This window comes from Achroia grisella, unplaced genomic scaffold (assembly GCF_030625045.1).
Source record: "Achroia grisella isolate CSIRO2021 unplaced genomic scaffold, CSIRO_AGI_Agris_v1 utg900, whole genome shotgun sequence".
NCBI lineage: Eukaryota > Metazoa > Arthropoda > Insecta > Lepidoptera > Pyralidae > Achroia > Achroia grisella.
The window spans coordinates 3666165-3683561 of record NW_026713059.1 but is presented as its reverse complement, the minus strand read 5'-3'; the positions used below and the strand labels follow the sequence as shown (position 1 = coordinate 3683561).

Here is a 17397-nt window from a genome sequence, read left to right as displayed (position 1 = left end):
TATTTATGACATATACACATGTGACCGTAATTGTATAGACGAATTCTTTCAGATATGTATGTAAATAGTTTTTTATCGAATAATATTACATATTGTAAATATTGTTTAATTTGAAGTTTCAAAATTTTATTTTTCTAATTATTATATATCACAAGTGAGAATAAGTGTTTGCAGATGTCATTTAGGCTATTCAATAAAAGTCATTTGTAATTTAAATTATTTTATTAAAAAATAGGTATTCAAGGACTAATACAAAAATTAAAATCCTCAGATTCTATTTGCTGTTTTGAAATTTCCAACCTTTGTTTGTCGCCTGCACTCAAAAATAGTAATTCACTATTATAATGATGAGACATAAAATCCGTTCTATTTATATTAAAATCAAAGACACCTTGCCGTGGTTATTAATGTTAAAAAAAAACTAGACATGCAAGTGGGCATACATAAACTATAAACTTTATATTCACTATGCAGTGCAGTTTTGCCATATCAACACTAAAATATGTATATTAATAATAAATTCAGCACTTCACTGCAAATATCGCAGTAAATTACCTGTAATACATATAAATGAGACTTATAATTTCCCAGTCAATTTTATTGCGAATAACATAGCTTTTAAAGTACCTACTATTTGCATAATAAAGTGCGAATAGGAACTATAGAAATTATTTTGGTTTTATTGAAAGCAATCACTTGCAAATACCTAGTGTCTACTATATATGATACATTATTTATGTACCTATAGCAAAGCAAGGTATCCATTTATTTAAACAATAATTTATAGTAAGAGTATTGAAACATAAGTAGATCAGTACGATAGTTGGAGTATAAAAAGGCAATTAACATCATCTTAGAATATATATGTATATATACAAAATAAAAAATCTGGGACGATTGCATAACTGTTAAGTAATAGAATAAACTGATTAATAAAATGTAGATGATATACAAAAATATAGTGTAAGGGAGAAGGTAAACATTTGATTACATCACAATTTTAATAATAATTTTTGATAATGTAAAATGGGTTCTGTATCATTTATCGGTTTTTTTACAATTTTCACATTTATTGCATATCATGTATAATTTGGGAATTGTTGACGTTCTATGCAAGTAACTTTTTTTATATAGTATATTTCAGTAGATTGTCAACAGTTATGAAATCGTCCGTTATTAACATTTTTTTATCTAATATATGCCTAATACAGATGATATGCCATTATATAAGATGTGCTATTTAGACGTCATAACAAGTGGCTATATTCAACTCATATCACATTATATTACGTAGATTATAACTTTAGATTTTGTAAAAGCATCATTTGAATTAAATTTCACAACTCCAATGTTACTAAACTAGATATATAAAATATTTTTATGGCACATTAAATTAAAACTAAATTAATATAACCTGAAGACATTATATTACAATAATTAAATTAAAATAAATAAAAGTTACATACTTGTAAATATAATCGAAAACTCAAAATTCTACGAAAGGAGTTCACCGCTATTTTTATATTTTTATGTTATTAAGATTATGTACAATTCTACGTTGATATTTAATGTAAGTTATTTCAAATTATTGCCAAGCGTTAATTTGTTCCAGTTTCTATTTTTACTTATACTTAGACTAATGATATTATGGTTACAAATTCGTTTATTGATATTCAGACGGACATATCAATTGAATTCTATTAAATCCAATAATAACATTATAAACATTGATTTGGATTAACATTACCATTTCCAATGAGATTCGATATTCTATCAATTTAATTAATACATATGATACAATTTATTTACAATTAATATACTATACAAAGACTAGGAATAGTTAGAAAGTACAAAAAGAATGTATTAAATTAAACTGTTTAATGTTCACCACGTCAACAGGCGTAGTTTTAACCATTAGGCCTAATTTTTACACATTAGTAACCGTTTCCAAAATAACACTGGCCTATACAAGCCAAAAGAGTCTTAAAAAAATTCAAAACAAACTCCACTGTCAAATAAAGGAAAAGTTCTTTACACGAATATACACCGAAAACTGTACAACGTGAGGAAGAACTGCGATCTCTCATAGTGACGTCACTACACTTATAAGAAAAATATAGGTCTATACATCCGTTTGGCACAGGTCGCCGAAAACCGGCAAGGCGTGATACTACCGGGTTACGGAATCGACCCGGGGATGTGGCGCTGGTGGGGGATGCGACGGTGCAAGTGATGACTGTGTAGAAAGGACCCCCTGCCCATGTCTGAACGATGTCAGCCTAGCCAGCGTCCGAGTACCATCGTTGTCAAAATTAGGCCTTTCGTACTGATGCTGCGGTCTTTGTCTCTGAGGCTGCATTGCTTGCAGCTCATCATAACCTCCATCTTCTGTATAATTTTCATCATCAGACTCATCTCCTCCAAATGCTCTATAAGTTGTTTCAGTCTCTGAATTTTTTCGTGAATTAATTCCATATGTTCTACCTATTAAGGACTGAGTTGCGTCAGTCTTCGTTTTATCTCCTTTTCTGTCGTCTAAACTCTGGTTGTATCTTAACTGTGCCTTTTGCGGTTTATCCATTGACGGTAAGTCGTAAAACTTCAATATATTAGGATGACCTTGGAAGTATTTCTCACTATAAACGTTTCGATTATAATATCCTCCATTACTGGCTGGATACATTTCCTCTTCTGGGGCGTACCGGTTATCGTAAGAATCTACATTTTTACTTCCAGGCGGGAACCAACCCTAATAAGGAGAAAAAAGTTACTAAAACTTTGTAAGTGAAATTCATATTTGAAATAATGACATAATGAAAGAAAATATATTAAGTTTTGAAGATGATATATGTAGTGCATTTCTTAGTTCTAAGCATATATGAAACATATTTTACGAGAAAAGTCAACATGATATTGTGGAGTAACACATTAATTTAACGCTTTAAGGATAAAATTGGCTCATATAATTATATCTAGTAACAATATGCTTACCAATGAGCTAACACACTGCCTTGTATTAGCGACTAGTGTTACAGAAGCATAGGCAGCCGGAGAGTTTGCTGTCTTGCTCGTATTCCATTCATTTGGATTAGCTCTTGAAGAAGTCACTTCTGCATACTCGGGTAATTGTTGAGTGACTTTGTCATATTCAGAATTTACTTTTTCTTTGCTTTGATTATTTTGATTAGTAGTCATACACAACCCTGGCTGATTTTCCATCCAGAGCAATGACTCAGTCTTGGTTACAGTGTTTTTATTATAACAACTAGTAAGTGGATGTGATAAAGACACTGCAGCTTTTATATTCATTTGGGTCACTAAGCTGGTTCCATTTGAATCTTTAACAAAAATAAATATACTTATGAATAAAATCTATAAGACTTGACATCAATAATTTGTATCAATTTCATAAATCGCATGCAAATTATTTCGTTTACCGAAGGCTTAAGAGATGTAAATGGGGAACAGTGCAAACAAAGCGAACGAAATTGGCTTAAAGGTAACTGGGTGAGTCAACAAACGAATCGACTCGAGAAAACAAAATAGAAAACATTTACATTTACTGGGTCTTTATTTCTCGGATTTGTATCATTCCTTTGTACCCAGAACGTGAATGCAAAGTGAAAGAGATCCACTGCGCTCACTAGAGAGGGCTCGTGCTACCTTTCAACTCGAAAGTAATCTAGCGCCCCTCCCGCCCATCGCATGGCAAAGCCTCCATCAAACAAACGTTCCGCGCCCCATACCACCCTACGACACCCGAGGAATGTTTTTAATTTTGAAATTCTGATGGTGATTCCACAGAAAAAATGTAAGCATTTGAGATAAGTCAAATGTCTATGTTTAGATTTCAGATTATATGTATGTACTTTTTATTGAAAAAATATTTCGTTTCTATTGAGTTAATTGCCTACTACATACATACATGTATATATTACTATTATGGTTAATGATATTAAATATCTTATGATGATAATAAATATTAGAATTTTTGCTTACCATAAATATTCGGAAGCGCAGATTTTTTTGCAAAAATGTTGTTCCGTCGTATATATATAATGCCACTAATAACTATTATCTTGAATAATATAATTGCGCCAATCAAAATATAAAACCATGTTTCCATCATAAAGTCTCCTGCAACTATTGAAACCTCTCCATTTATGGGGTATCTAAAAGGAAAAATAAGTTTAGTATTCTAAGATAAAAATATATATATTTTAATATAATCAACGTTTTAATCTCATTTACCTTGATAAAGGATCTAATCCTACAGACCGAGAATCTATATTGAAATATACTTTCTGACTAAATGGTCCCAATCCAACAATAGTTTCTGCAGCAATTTGGACTGAATAGCTGACCCCTGACGTCAAATTTGTCATAATAAGACTCGTTGCCTGGTGGACGGTAGTATTAATAGCTACCATAGATTTATTAGCCGGAATGTCTAGCCAGTTTACTATAACATTGTAACCAGTTATTACACCATTTTGTAAATATAATTCTGGTGGTGACCATTTTAAATGCACTGTTGTAGTATTAAAAATAAACATTTCTATATTTATTGGAGGCCCATCAGGAGCTGTAACAAAAATTATAGTTGTTATAAATTAATAATAACATATATTATTCATATAAATAAAGTAATAAATAATATTATATATTTACCGTCATCTAAAGTTTGTGCCATCCTAGAATTGGACGGTTTTCCCTCAAATCTCTTATAAAAGGGTATAAGGAAAAACTCGTATTTTGTGTATTTTCTCAAAGAAGTTATTTCATATCCGGATACATCATTGGAATGCAGAATAGTTTTCATTTCGTATTCGGTCGTAATATTATCCAGAGGTCTAAAATATATAAATAATCCTTCCAAGTAGTAAAAGTTCAATATTTCCCACATTAACTTTATTGTTTTAGCATCAATTGGTGTTGCTTCTATTAACTCAACGATATTATCTGTCAAAATATTATTTCTAAACTCTGTATTATTAGAAAACATACCAGTTTCCCACATAGAGTTTGTGTCTTCACCCATAGTTATGGAATCAGATATAGGACTCGGTCCAGACAGTCCATGAGAATTTTCAGCCCTTACTATGAACATGTAGGTTACTCCAGGTATAAGTGATTTTGCAACATATTGAGTTTTATGAACTCGTTTGGCTATTACTATCCATCCACGAGAATTTCTGGGAGTGCTATTTCCTGATAGTGTTTCCCTAGGAAACACTTCTATTTGATAACCTAAGATAGAAGAAGATCCAATTTTGTTGTTCTGATTCCAAGATAACGTTACACTAGTGTCAGTAATGTTATTAAGTTGAGGCTTTGTTGGCGGTCCTGGTAAAGCTGAGGCATCAGCAGCTCGAAAGAAATGGATATTTGGATTCATCGGACTATCTACGAGCAAAACCCCACTCCAAACATATTTTCCATGTTGAGACGAGGCAACACACGTATATGTGCCGCTGTCACTTTTATCTAAATCTTTCAATATTAGAGTTCCATCATTAGAGATATTTCTTTTATGATTTTGTGTTAATGCTTCCCCTTCGAAATACCAAGCAATAATTGGTTCAGGTGTACCGACAGCAGTGCAGGGGAATACCGCCATCGATTTTAAAGGTAACGTTTGGTTAGAGGGACCATTTGTTATGATTGGCGGTGGGCGGTCATCGTCTGACGTCACGCTTAGTTTCCCTCTGGCAAACGAACTGCCGGCAAAGTTTACCGCAGAACAAACTATCGTGTTTCCACTGTCATTTTTATTCGTGTCGTTGATTGTTAATATAGTAACTCCATCAAGTACTAGCGAAGCATGATATTTATCTTTGGATGTACCAGGGAATATTATTGTTCTATTTCCTTCCAAACTCCAGAACATAGTAGGTTCTGGTCTCCCAGAAGATTTGCATGTAAATTTTACCACTGAACCACTTTCAACATTTATATTATTTGGTTCTAATGTAATTGACGGGGGATCTAAAAGAAAAATTGACAAGATAAAACACTGGCACTTAAAAAATAAAGAAGTGTATTAATCATCTAACATTATAAATGAAAATAAGAGTGTCAGTTTGTTTTAATTTGACGCTTAACAAATCAATATTTTATTTTATATAAGTAGCGCTTGGGATGGAGAATGTTATGTATTAATATTTATACCGCTTGATCATGATCAAGCGTTGAAAGTCGCAAATAAAATTGAATTTGTATAAATTAAGTTACTTACCATATACCGTTAAATATCCACTGGCGCTTACAGCCCCCACAGAATTATCAGCTTCACATGTATATTCCCCTTCGTCTGCTAAAATCACGTTATCGAGCCTAAGACTTCTATCGTCCAGCACTTTAACGCGACCCAGTGGCATATTTCCACCTCCAGCAGTTCTTCGCCACAGCACATCAGGTAATGGATCACCACCCACTCGACATTGGAACGTTACACTACCCCCAGTTTGTGCTACGACGTCCTCAGGCCCCGTGATTAAGTACGGCTTAACTGCAAGAAATATCTCGTTGAATAATAACACAAAGATCCGTCACAGATAATTGGCTAAGACTTCAGAGCGAAATTATCGTCAGAAATTAATAGAGCTTTACGCTCAAATATGAATGGCATACGACAAATCTCTGTCAAATAATTGAAATGGAAATTCAGGGTATGAAATGCATTCATGTGAACCGGGAAACTCACTGTGTATTTTGAGCGTGGCAATAGCAGATTCTCTCTTGCCAGCTGCATTCCTTGCAATGCATTGATATCTACCAGCGTCGGTTTGCCTTGCGTCTTGTATTACAAGGCTGCCTCCATCTACTAAATGCATCCTGAATAACAGCATAATAATTCGTTAAAATATAGACTACACATTATTTACTACTATTTCGTAAATAAGTATAAAAATGATTTTTAAATAATCGAATAGTTTTATATATAGATATTTTATGACTATGCTATTCTTATATATACTCATGACAGTATTAATGATACTATTACGAGTACATATAAGAATATTAGAGTATTACATAAATATTGCACAGGAACGATAATAAAAAATCATTTAAATAAGTCTAAATTTGACATTAAGTACTTTGAAATTAATAACTGAAATAGTTGCTTTGTAACTCATGTAACAAAGTCATTCAAACATTGGGCGGAGTAATTCAATAGAAAATTAACATTTAATATGGGGTCCGATGAGTCAGAACTATTCAGATTTTTACTTGATTGCTTGCGGAGCACTTCTAACATCCCCTCTTCTTTATAACTTTGATGTACCCTCCCCATGACTGTTAATTATTTTTATGCTTCACCATACAGAGCAACATGCTCCCTCAAGATGTCACCCGAAGCTCATAAAAATTCATAGAGAACAAAGTGAAATAAATTGCCAATATAACTTTAAAGGCAAAATCAATTTCATTCACTTTCTTACACAATTATTGATTTTAAATAAAAAAATAAAAAATTAACTTTCAAATCTAACCCTTTTTTATATCGTTGAAATCAAATAAACTCAAAAATAATGGGTTTTCAACTTATAGAAGTTTTTAAGTATAGAAGGTTAGATTATGGACGAGTAACCTTAGGCTGAGGATTATTAAAAAAAGATTCCTATATATATATATTCGTATAATAATTATACCCCTTCCAATCATAGGCTAGGCATAATAGGCATAAACTTATAAAACTGTATATAATTATTTTTCAATATAAATGTAATAATAATCTATTATTACATAGTATGCGGCTAAGGAAGGGACTTAAACTGTATTCATAATATAGACGAATAATTATTTATTTGTCCATTATTACTAAGTGAAAATGTATTAAATCTATATATACTGAAAGTAACAGTATATATAGATTTAATAAACAGTAATAATACAAAAATCTTGACGTCCTTGATAAGCGGCTAAAACGTCCTACATGAATAAATAATTTTAGATTTAATTTGATTTGAATCCTGGTATCACTTCTTATCGAAATAGCTGTGCATAAAATAAACAAACAGATAATATAGTATAATATTTATTTAATTGAATGAATGAGTTTTAATAAACCATTAATAGTGCCTTTATATTTTGAGTTATATAGTTACCATTAATAATATTATTCTCTTGTTATAGCAGCCGGATTTTTAAATTACATTTATGCTATAAATTAATTTTTAAAAAATAAACAGTGTTTAATATTTACGTATTCTCAGCCTATATTATCATTTTCTGTCTTATATTATATAATATTTACACATTAACAAGGATTAGGCATGCGATAATCAACACAGAAACCGATATGCTCAACCTTTGAACAATCATATAATATTGTAATAACAAACTATATTGTTCTGATATTTAATAAAAACATAATACATAGAATATGTTAATAAAATATTAAATTATAAGTATTGTTAAGCTAATAGATGCTATAATTGAAGATTAGAAAATGAATATTCTGGGTTTTATAACAACATGTACGCAATTTACACTCTGTTGTACAGATCCAATATCAAAGGTATATCGTAGCGTCACAAGACTATACAATTACTACCTTCCACTTGCCATAAGAGCTCTTGACTACTACTCTAACACTACTCTCAAATTTACTTACTACTAACTACTGATGTTTTGTTTAAAAGTTACCTATGAATATCATTTCCGTGAATATATATATAATTTAAACTTAAACAAAAAGTAACATTTAAATGCCATGTTTGTATACTGACTTTTATAATATATACTGATTTTTTATAGTAACACTATCTAAAATTAAAATCCCTATTGAACTACAATAATCAAACCCATATTAAGGACTAAAATTTACTATAATTATGTTTAAGTATTAAATGGGAGATACAAGTTAGTGTAATACATTGGCCCCGCACTAGGCGAACATGTATGTATCTCGGGAGTCCACAAAGGAAGAAAGATAAAAAATATTTGTATACTTTTTGCACCTACGAAACGGAGGCAGGTCTATGCCGTTTCTATTAATATGGTACGTAAAAATCCTATAATAGTGATATATAATAAAATAACTATGAACAGTGCTTACCTGGAGTCACCATCAAAGTGTAGTGTCTGCCCATTCTTTTTCCAATAAACAGCTGGTTCTGGTGACCCTCGTGGTGGAGTACACTCCAATATCACAGTTTCGCCTTGTGCCGTTTGTGTAGTAATTGGCTCTAATCTAAAATCTTCCCGAAGCACTGACAAACAAAAAATATCACTTATTATACGTAGATATTAAAAAGAGAAGAATAAAATGAGAATAATTCTCATATGAATATGAAGTATCAGATACCATTAATTTTTATGTCTAGATAAACTGGTAAAACTATTAGAATAAGAGCCTTATTCTCTGAAATATTCGCAGATAAAAATCAATTGTCATATTGAAACATGTTTAAAAACATTGTACATTGATCCCTTTATATAATGCTGAATAATTGGTTTTTTGCAACATACTATTATTATTATAGCATATGACTCTCTAATATGCTATAATTTATTCAGTAACGTAAACAAGATTTAAAAAGTTATAAAATATATAAAATTGTATTATTTTAGTGGTAATTCTTCTATAAAAGTTTTTACAAACGGTTATGGATTTAATTTAATTGCATAATAGAAATAAAAAGTTCTATTTATTTTATTTCCATAGGAAACCTATTATCTAATATATTTTTAACAACATTAAATTTACCTGCTACATGTAAAGTTGCATTTCTACTCCTCGCTGTGCCATATGGATTGGTTGCTTCACACCAATACACTCCAGCATCAGAATGAGCTCGACCATGTGTTGCTCTTAGAAAGAACAATCCACCAGCCGGCAACAGGCTTCTGTGAGTATCAGATACCACAAGTACTCCTCCTTTGTACCATCTTATAGAAGGACTCGGTGAGCCGCCAGCGCGGCAGTTCAGAGTAGCTGGCTGATGACGGGCTACAGTGACGTCTAACGGTTGTTCAATAATATAAGGAGCCTCGCCACCACCCGTATAATCATCGTTTAGTCCCCCCTGTGCTGGACCTGTTGAAGCAAATCATATATAAACCTTCATGACTCATATTCCCGATTAGTCAGAATCTTGAGGAAAAAAGTGAACTTTTGTGTTTATACTACTATGGTGGCAAACAAGCATACGGCCCATCTGATGGTAAATGGTTACTGTAGCCTATGGACACCTGAAACACCAGGGTTGTTATGTGCGCGTTGCCGACCCTTACGAAACCGTAATATACTCTTCTACTGAGAAGAACGCAAAAATTTCGATAGGTACATTTGATTCCACAGTGGCAGTGCTTGGTTACAATCAACGGACTGTTGTCAATCAGTTTTTTTAGTAATTAAAATAGTAAATAAGCTAACGGCCCACCCAACGTTAAGTGGTTATGATGTTCAACTGAATTATGACTTACAAAGCAAACTTTTGGTATTGAAATAAATACACGCAGATGATTTTTTAGAAAGTCTACCTAAGTTCTCAAGTATAAAAAATTTTTTTTGGCGTCAGCCTGATTCGAACGCATGTCTTTATTTTTGGTCAGTCGGGGTAGCAAACTGCATGACGTGAACTATAAAAATCATATGTCGCCGTATTGGTTACTTTGTAAACTCTTGAAAGTTTGAGTGGTAGCGTGTTAGGTCCACTTTAATAAAAGGCGACGTGTTTCACCCACTGTAATTTCCGACAAGCTTTATTTTAAATTTACCTAACAAAGACCGGGCTAGGCAACGGTTTATTTTAATAATAGGTGGAGTATGTCATTTGCAGCTACTCTAAAGCGGCGCACAATAATAATGAGCCATAAACACAGGCTTGCTGAAGGGGTCCCCCAGAGGATGCTGTATCGTTTGGACCCCTGCACTATTTTACTCTGTTTACAACGAACGCGCAGATGTTAGTTTTTGACACTCGAATTGATGTATGCCTATTGTTGTGCCTCACTGTTATTGTTGCGACGCAAAAATCGATAATCGAAAAAAAATTCGATTCGGTGTCCGATTTTCGGAGAAATGAACTTCATCGAACGTTATGCGACTCGCTTTTTAGAGACATGGTTGTTTTGTGAACGAAATCAATAGGGATTACTCTTTTGTATGATGTAATTGTGTTTATTTATTCACGTGTCCCGATATTGTGAATGCGGTACGATACATGGGCTAATCTATAATTGAATCTCCATTCGATATGATAATGTTTGATTTTTGTGCGCAAACCCCTATTTTTGTTCAATATCTATATGTATTAGGCAAGCTTTTATATTTTAATGTCTAATTTTATACTGATATATAATGTACTAGCGCTTACCCGCGACATTGTCTGCTTTTTTATAAGACAAAATATGTTCGGCAATGTGATCTATTGTCTAAATTTATCACGTTTCATTTAACCGTTTAGTGATAAAAATGTAATGTGTCATAGATGACAGAGGTAGACCTCATTCCTATTTCAGTTCCCTGGCTCACACAATCGCAATTGTTTATGAAAATGTTACATTTAATATCTATGAACATGTACAATTCTGGTGAAATAAAAATTATTTACAATTTTATAGACAGTAGATTGTTGTATTTATAATATTGGTATAAACATGGTGTTGCATATTTGACTGATGTTCGGTAACTAATGGTCGGTAAACAGTGATCTAGTAGTATAGCACACTACTTTACTTCCAGTAATGGTTTATTATTATTATTATTATTTATACTTCCATAAGTGGATATTTTTATACTTTCACCTCTTAAGTTCGATCAATCAACATGTAATATGACAAATACGTAGTATCTGAGATGGAGAAAGGTATTTTTTATTACGATCAAATATGGTCATATGGGCCGCTTGCAAATTTGAATGCCACCGTACATCGAAGTACAAAATCATAATAATATACTTCAATAATAACAAACTTATTATGAAACTATACCGACATGCAGAAGAATCATTAAAAAATCGATTCGTGGACTTGAAAAATTGTAGGAAATATAAATATTATTATAAAAAAATCAAGGATTTAGAGGATGTAAAGATATAGTTTGAAAACTGTATCTTTACATCCTGTAAAGTTACCTGTAACAGAAAAGGTTTCCATTTTGAAGTTGATGAATGAAATGTTAGATACAAAGTTTATAAAAAAAAATATTTCCATTCTAATCCGTACTGAAATGATTTATTATTATTTCCTGTCATAGATTTAGCACGGAACGTTCGTGTGAATATATAGGCAGATATCAAAATTAAAATGCGTTACATAAATTCCTAACTTCAAAAGAGAAAAAAATTCTGGCCATACAAAAGATTGGGTTGACAGCAATAAATTGCGTGTCGAGATCATAAAGGATCAGTATATATGTTTAATATAAATACTGACCAAACGAGAGATAAAAATAAGATTTAGCAGATTGCAAGGAACATAAAATATTGTTTATGTTGATCTCGTTACGTTACTTTATCGCACATAAAACTAAGTTTATCGTATAGTGCGATAGAACTCGATCGATTATCGGTTATGCGATGAATAATGTTAAATTCTTTCTATTTATTATAGCATATGGTATTCATTTTATACCAATATAAATATAAATTTTTATGAATAATATAATATGTTGATACTTGGTTTTACTTGAAATACGAACATCGCATATATTTTACAGATACAGAAGCAATATACTTTTAACAACTTAAAAGTAAGGATTATAGAATAAATTTTACGCAATTTAAAATTTACACATCATTTTACGAAATTTATACATCATTTTAGATGACCAATTTTTTTTTATTTCGAATAAAAGGAAAAACGTAAATAAATGGTTCCAAATCGATAAAATTATTTATATTTATAATATATATAATACCATAAGGGTATCCTTAAGATATAATTTTTAAATCATTGTTATTCATTGTATCATCTTGGATCCGCTTGCCTTTTTTATTACGAACCTAAAAAAACTATGTATGAAGTAGGAAACATAAAGTATATTTTGTTGTATTTTTACCTAACAAAATGACAAAAAAGTTTAGTACTCATATGACAATGCATTTAAAGAGTAACATGAACATTATTTAAATAATTAACATCATTTATGACACTGTTTGTTGCTTTCATTACGTACATAAATGATAATTATAGTCGCAATTATAATAATAACTAAGATGAACGAAATCAACTAAATTAAACCATAGTGATGCTGGGAAAGTCGTATTCACCCACGCCAGCGCGCCGATAGGGAGTGAATGTTAACCTACGCGAGTAGTTATGCTCTATTGTTCAAAGATTTCTGTTAAAAAAATTGCTAGGGTGCGTTCAATCCCTAGCCAATTTATACTAGCGGCACATGTTGACACGCGTCCCAAGAAAAAATAAATAAAAAATCGGTTATAGAGACATGGGATTCCCATTTAAGTTTGTACGACTACACAGCAGAGCGAATCTTTAAAATGTTGCAATTCTGGCTGCGTTTTTTGTTTGAAGTGGATAGCCCAAATAATCAATGAAACCAGGCGAACATTCGAATGCACTTACTTCGCCCACATATTTAGGTTTATGACTGTGTTAAGTGGCGCTCTCTTTGATTTTTCAAATAATTTTAAAAGTTTCACTCGCCCTGTTAGTGCAATATGACTGAAGATCAAACGAAGTATGTCACGCGAATTTCTTTGATCACAAATATACGTACGTTTTAATATAAATAAAAATGTTAAATGTCACTTCTAATTAGGTACACACGTAGGTGCACAACATTTTCTAGCGCTCATAACTGTCACCCCATGTAACTGGATAGCTGTTTAAATTTCGAATATCTAATTCTAATGGCCGTGATTGGCTCCCTCAGGAGGTAATCATGATTTTCCGAATTTCGAACACGTGTTCAATTTTGGGACCCCTTTGTAATTTGAACCCTATGAAGTTATTACTTCTCGTCTAGTTTGCGACATTTTTGAGTTAATTGGCCAATGTCAATGTACAAAAATAAATTGCATACTACGAGTTGATTCAATATGTAAAAAAATGTTTTATATGTTTACTATAAATATTTGTGTTTAGAAAAAGTCGTAGTCTACGTTTTATATAACTAGTATGGTTTATTCGATAGTTTAACGTTCGCCAATTAATCACGTAATGCGGCCCATACTGCAGAGCTTCCGATTAGGCTGAGATATTGCTTATTGAAAATCCATCTTCTTCGAATAGATTTGATTTCAGTGATTGATAATATTTTACAGATTTATTTTATAAGAGATTAGATGGCTGATTTGATGAAACCAAAACAACATATAGACGCAGGCTAGCTTACGACCGGTATTCCATACATACTTCACACTTACGCGAGAGACTCGCGCTTCATTATTTACAAACAGCAGTTCAAACGGTGCACGAGAAGTAAACAGGCAATAAAATGTCATGGTTCATGAAATAGCACTTAATATAATGTCTTTAAGTGCAAAAAACAGAACACACTCCTCGCACATGTGCTAAGAATTAGCCGTTTTAGTTGCAACGGACGCACGGATTAGGTTAATATGAATTTCGTGATACAATGTTTGTGTTGTAAGGCGTTCGTCTAATGCACGAAGGGACAAATTGTTGACACAGTGTCATCTTTCATAGGGTCCGACGTACCTGCTAAAATGGGGGCACCAAGGCACATTCATGCGATAGTAACCAACTTCTTTCGCCTATGAGAAACATTGAGAATTATAATTTTCAACTGTGTGTCTTGGACTTAAAGTTTATAGTTTTTTATATATTGTTGCATAATGTAAAATATGTTGGTTATTGTGAATTGTAGCCATTTCTCCTTTGGAGTTTACGGAAACGCGTCGGCGACAGTTGTGACGTTTCTTTTTCGGCTTGTTGTTGCAATCAATCCGGTCGGCGCGTGGACAGATGTAATAACAACTATACTATGATACCTTTTTTTTTTTTTTATATTTAAATACAATTTTCCACAGACATATTCGTCCGTGCCTTTTTTAATTCACTTTAATATTATAATATTTATTTAATTTCCACTTTTGTACAACTCCAGCCGAGATGTTACAATTTACCTAACAGTGACACCGAGGCAGACCTTATCCGTCTGGCCCAGAACCACCGCTGGCCGGCCGGGTGAGTTGACAACATGCAGTGTCACCCATCTTTATTTGGAGGATTAGATTTATCAATATGCATATACAATTATATAAATGATGAAACTATGATACCTTTGTACTTTGTGTAGTAGTATCCTTGTATTTGAACATGGTCTATGTTTTTAAATTAATATATGTGCCCAATTTCAGCTTATTATATTATAAAAATAAATAGTATTGTAGGTCTCTCTAAACTACAAAAAAATAATAGACGGCAATTCAATTCAATTCAATTTATTTACTGCAATTTACTTACGGCATAGTGCAATAGTAATATTACTTACCTATATTCTTGACTAACTGAATAGCAGACTTTGATTATCGAGTAAACGTAATTACTAGAGATTGAATGAAAAGAATATATTCATGAAAAATATTCGCATTTTTTGTGCGTTGTTACGTCATGCTGTCGCTAATAATAAGGCATCGCAACACAGGGGCAGTATAAAAAAACTTTAGTTTATAAACTGAAAGCTATCTGATCGGAGATCGTTTGAGACGATTTCAACGTACAAAAAAAATGGCGATTCCCCGCCTCGATAACATTGCTGATTATTACATGTGAGGCGACGTCTATATCTACCTATTTTGTTCCAAGAATTGGGAGGTTAAAGAAATTAAATTTAATACATTTTCCACATTATTATGTTGTATAAATTACTAAGTTTTTTGTTTTAGTATATAGTTAGAAAGATCACCTTCCGTACACATTAACAATATGTTGGAATATTTGCTGATACACAATTTTCGGCAAATATTGCCGAAGTGTGGTAGTTTTAAATGATACTGGATGATATTTATTACTCGCAGTTGTAAATAGGCAACATACAGGTAATGTCATAATTTGCACCTATGGGTAGACATGTACTTAATCAGACTAGCCCTGATGGGAACCACCATAGAAACCGTCGTTATACGATGATCTAAGTGCCCTGATATTATCCTTATCCTTTCATGCATCACTACTGCCCTGTCAGTATACCTCATTAGCGCAGACAGGATCAGCAATCCTTCATCAGAAGTCATGAAATGTACCCGGCTAATTATAAATATCAGTAGTTAATTCTGTGAGAAATAATGAACACTAGTAAACGAAGAATACTTGTAGGCTAAATTGCGTTGTACAAATACCATTGATATGAAAAACTTGGTAGGTATTTCCGCTACAGTTATTCTCAACAAAACATTAAATTACACGTTTTATATTTATTTCAAAAGCATAAATGTCCTTATTCTTTATAGGGGTCACATATGCGTCAATATTCATAAAAGTCACAGTTTTGTTTAAACCAAGATTCGAGATAGGAACCATTTTTCAATTCCTCCTTGAATACAATGACTCGCACTATGCTATGTGCCCATTGTAAATCGTCCCGAGCGATTGACTCTGTTTATTTTTATTATACTTTTTATACTGCATTTTACGCAGCATCCATCACGCATTAGGCACAAAAGATAGGCGTCGTTTAACATTAGCTTAACTTCTTTACGCTTTGATAACCGCCTGGGGTGCCCGGTCTTTTTTTATATCGAACCACAGTATAAAATTATTGAATGACGGTGACACTCCCGCTGTAGGGCTGAGGTTATCCAGAGCCGGCATTTTTGTAGGCTGCCCCATGTTCGGTTGATTATAAAATATATGCAATAGACAGCTGTGAGACTTATTTACGCATGTGTGTTTTGTTATCCTAATGAGTAGTGTCAATAAGTTACGCTTTCCTCCATTAAATGCACCCAGGAGAGTCGTTAAACGTAGTGTATTTTTCATCCGATTTTTTACAGAAGTTGATTATTTATTACTATATGTTTTATACAATTTGCTAATACTAAAGTAATTTAATGAATCTTTTAACATTTATGTCGATTTAATTTTATGAAGAACATTGCTTAGTTAACAAAATACTAAAGTTTTCTTACAAAAGAAATATGTTGTAGTATGTATACATAACAGATAGCAGAGAAGATTTGTTAAAAAGTAGTAGATATATTTTATTTATGGATTGTATAATTATGTTATTTATGAAATCAAATTTACTTAGATAATTAATTTTCCAAATGGTCCCTATCTTTTTCCGAGCAATAACAAATTGGAGAAATATTGCACGAACGACACGGTTATTTTCGGCGTCGCTAAGTGTTACCACAAATCTAAGATGGTACCGCAAGGCACTAAATATCAAATAGTGTAGGGGAATGTTACCCCATAGAGGGTGAATGCCAAGCTATTAGCACTGGTTGAACTTTC

General features: G+C 32.4%; 1 protein-coding gene across 2 annotated transcripts in view; it reads right to left on the bottom strand.

The window, feature by feature from the left end:
* Positions 1 to 244: 244 nt before the first annotated feature.
* The window catches only part of LOC131853198 (roundabout homolog 1-like), a 57356-nt gene continuing 40203 nt past the window's right edge, over positions 245 to 17397 (bottom strand). For both annotated transcript variants that reach the window (XM_059204032.1, XM_059204031.1), the window contains exons 3-11: positions 9716 to 10045; positions 9065 to 9218; positions 6707 to 6837; positions 6239 to 6511; positions 4672 to 5988; positions 4252 to 4585; positions 4000 to 4172; positions 2992 to 3338; positions 245 to 2749 (exon numbers count right to left, since the gene is read on the bottom strand). In XM_059204032.1, coding sequence (XP_059060015.1) covers positions 2171 to 2749; positions 2992 to 3338; positions 4000 to 4172; positions 4252 to 4585; positions 4672 to 5988; positions 6239 to 6511; positions 6707 to 6837; positions 9065 to 9218; positions 9716 to 10045 — 3638 coding nt within the window. In that variant the 3' untranslated portion in view covers positions 245 to 2170. The remainder of the gene's footprint in view (positions 2750 to 2991; positions 3339 to 3999; positions 4173 to 4251; positions 4586 to 4671; positions 5989 to 6238; positions 6512 to 6706; positions 6838 to 9064; positions 9219 to 9715; positions 10046 to 17397) is intronic.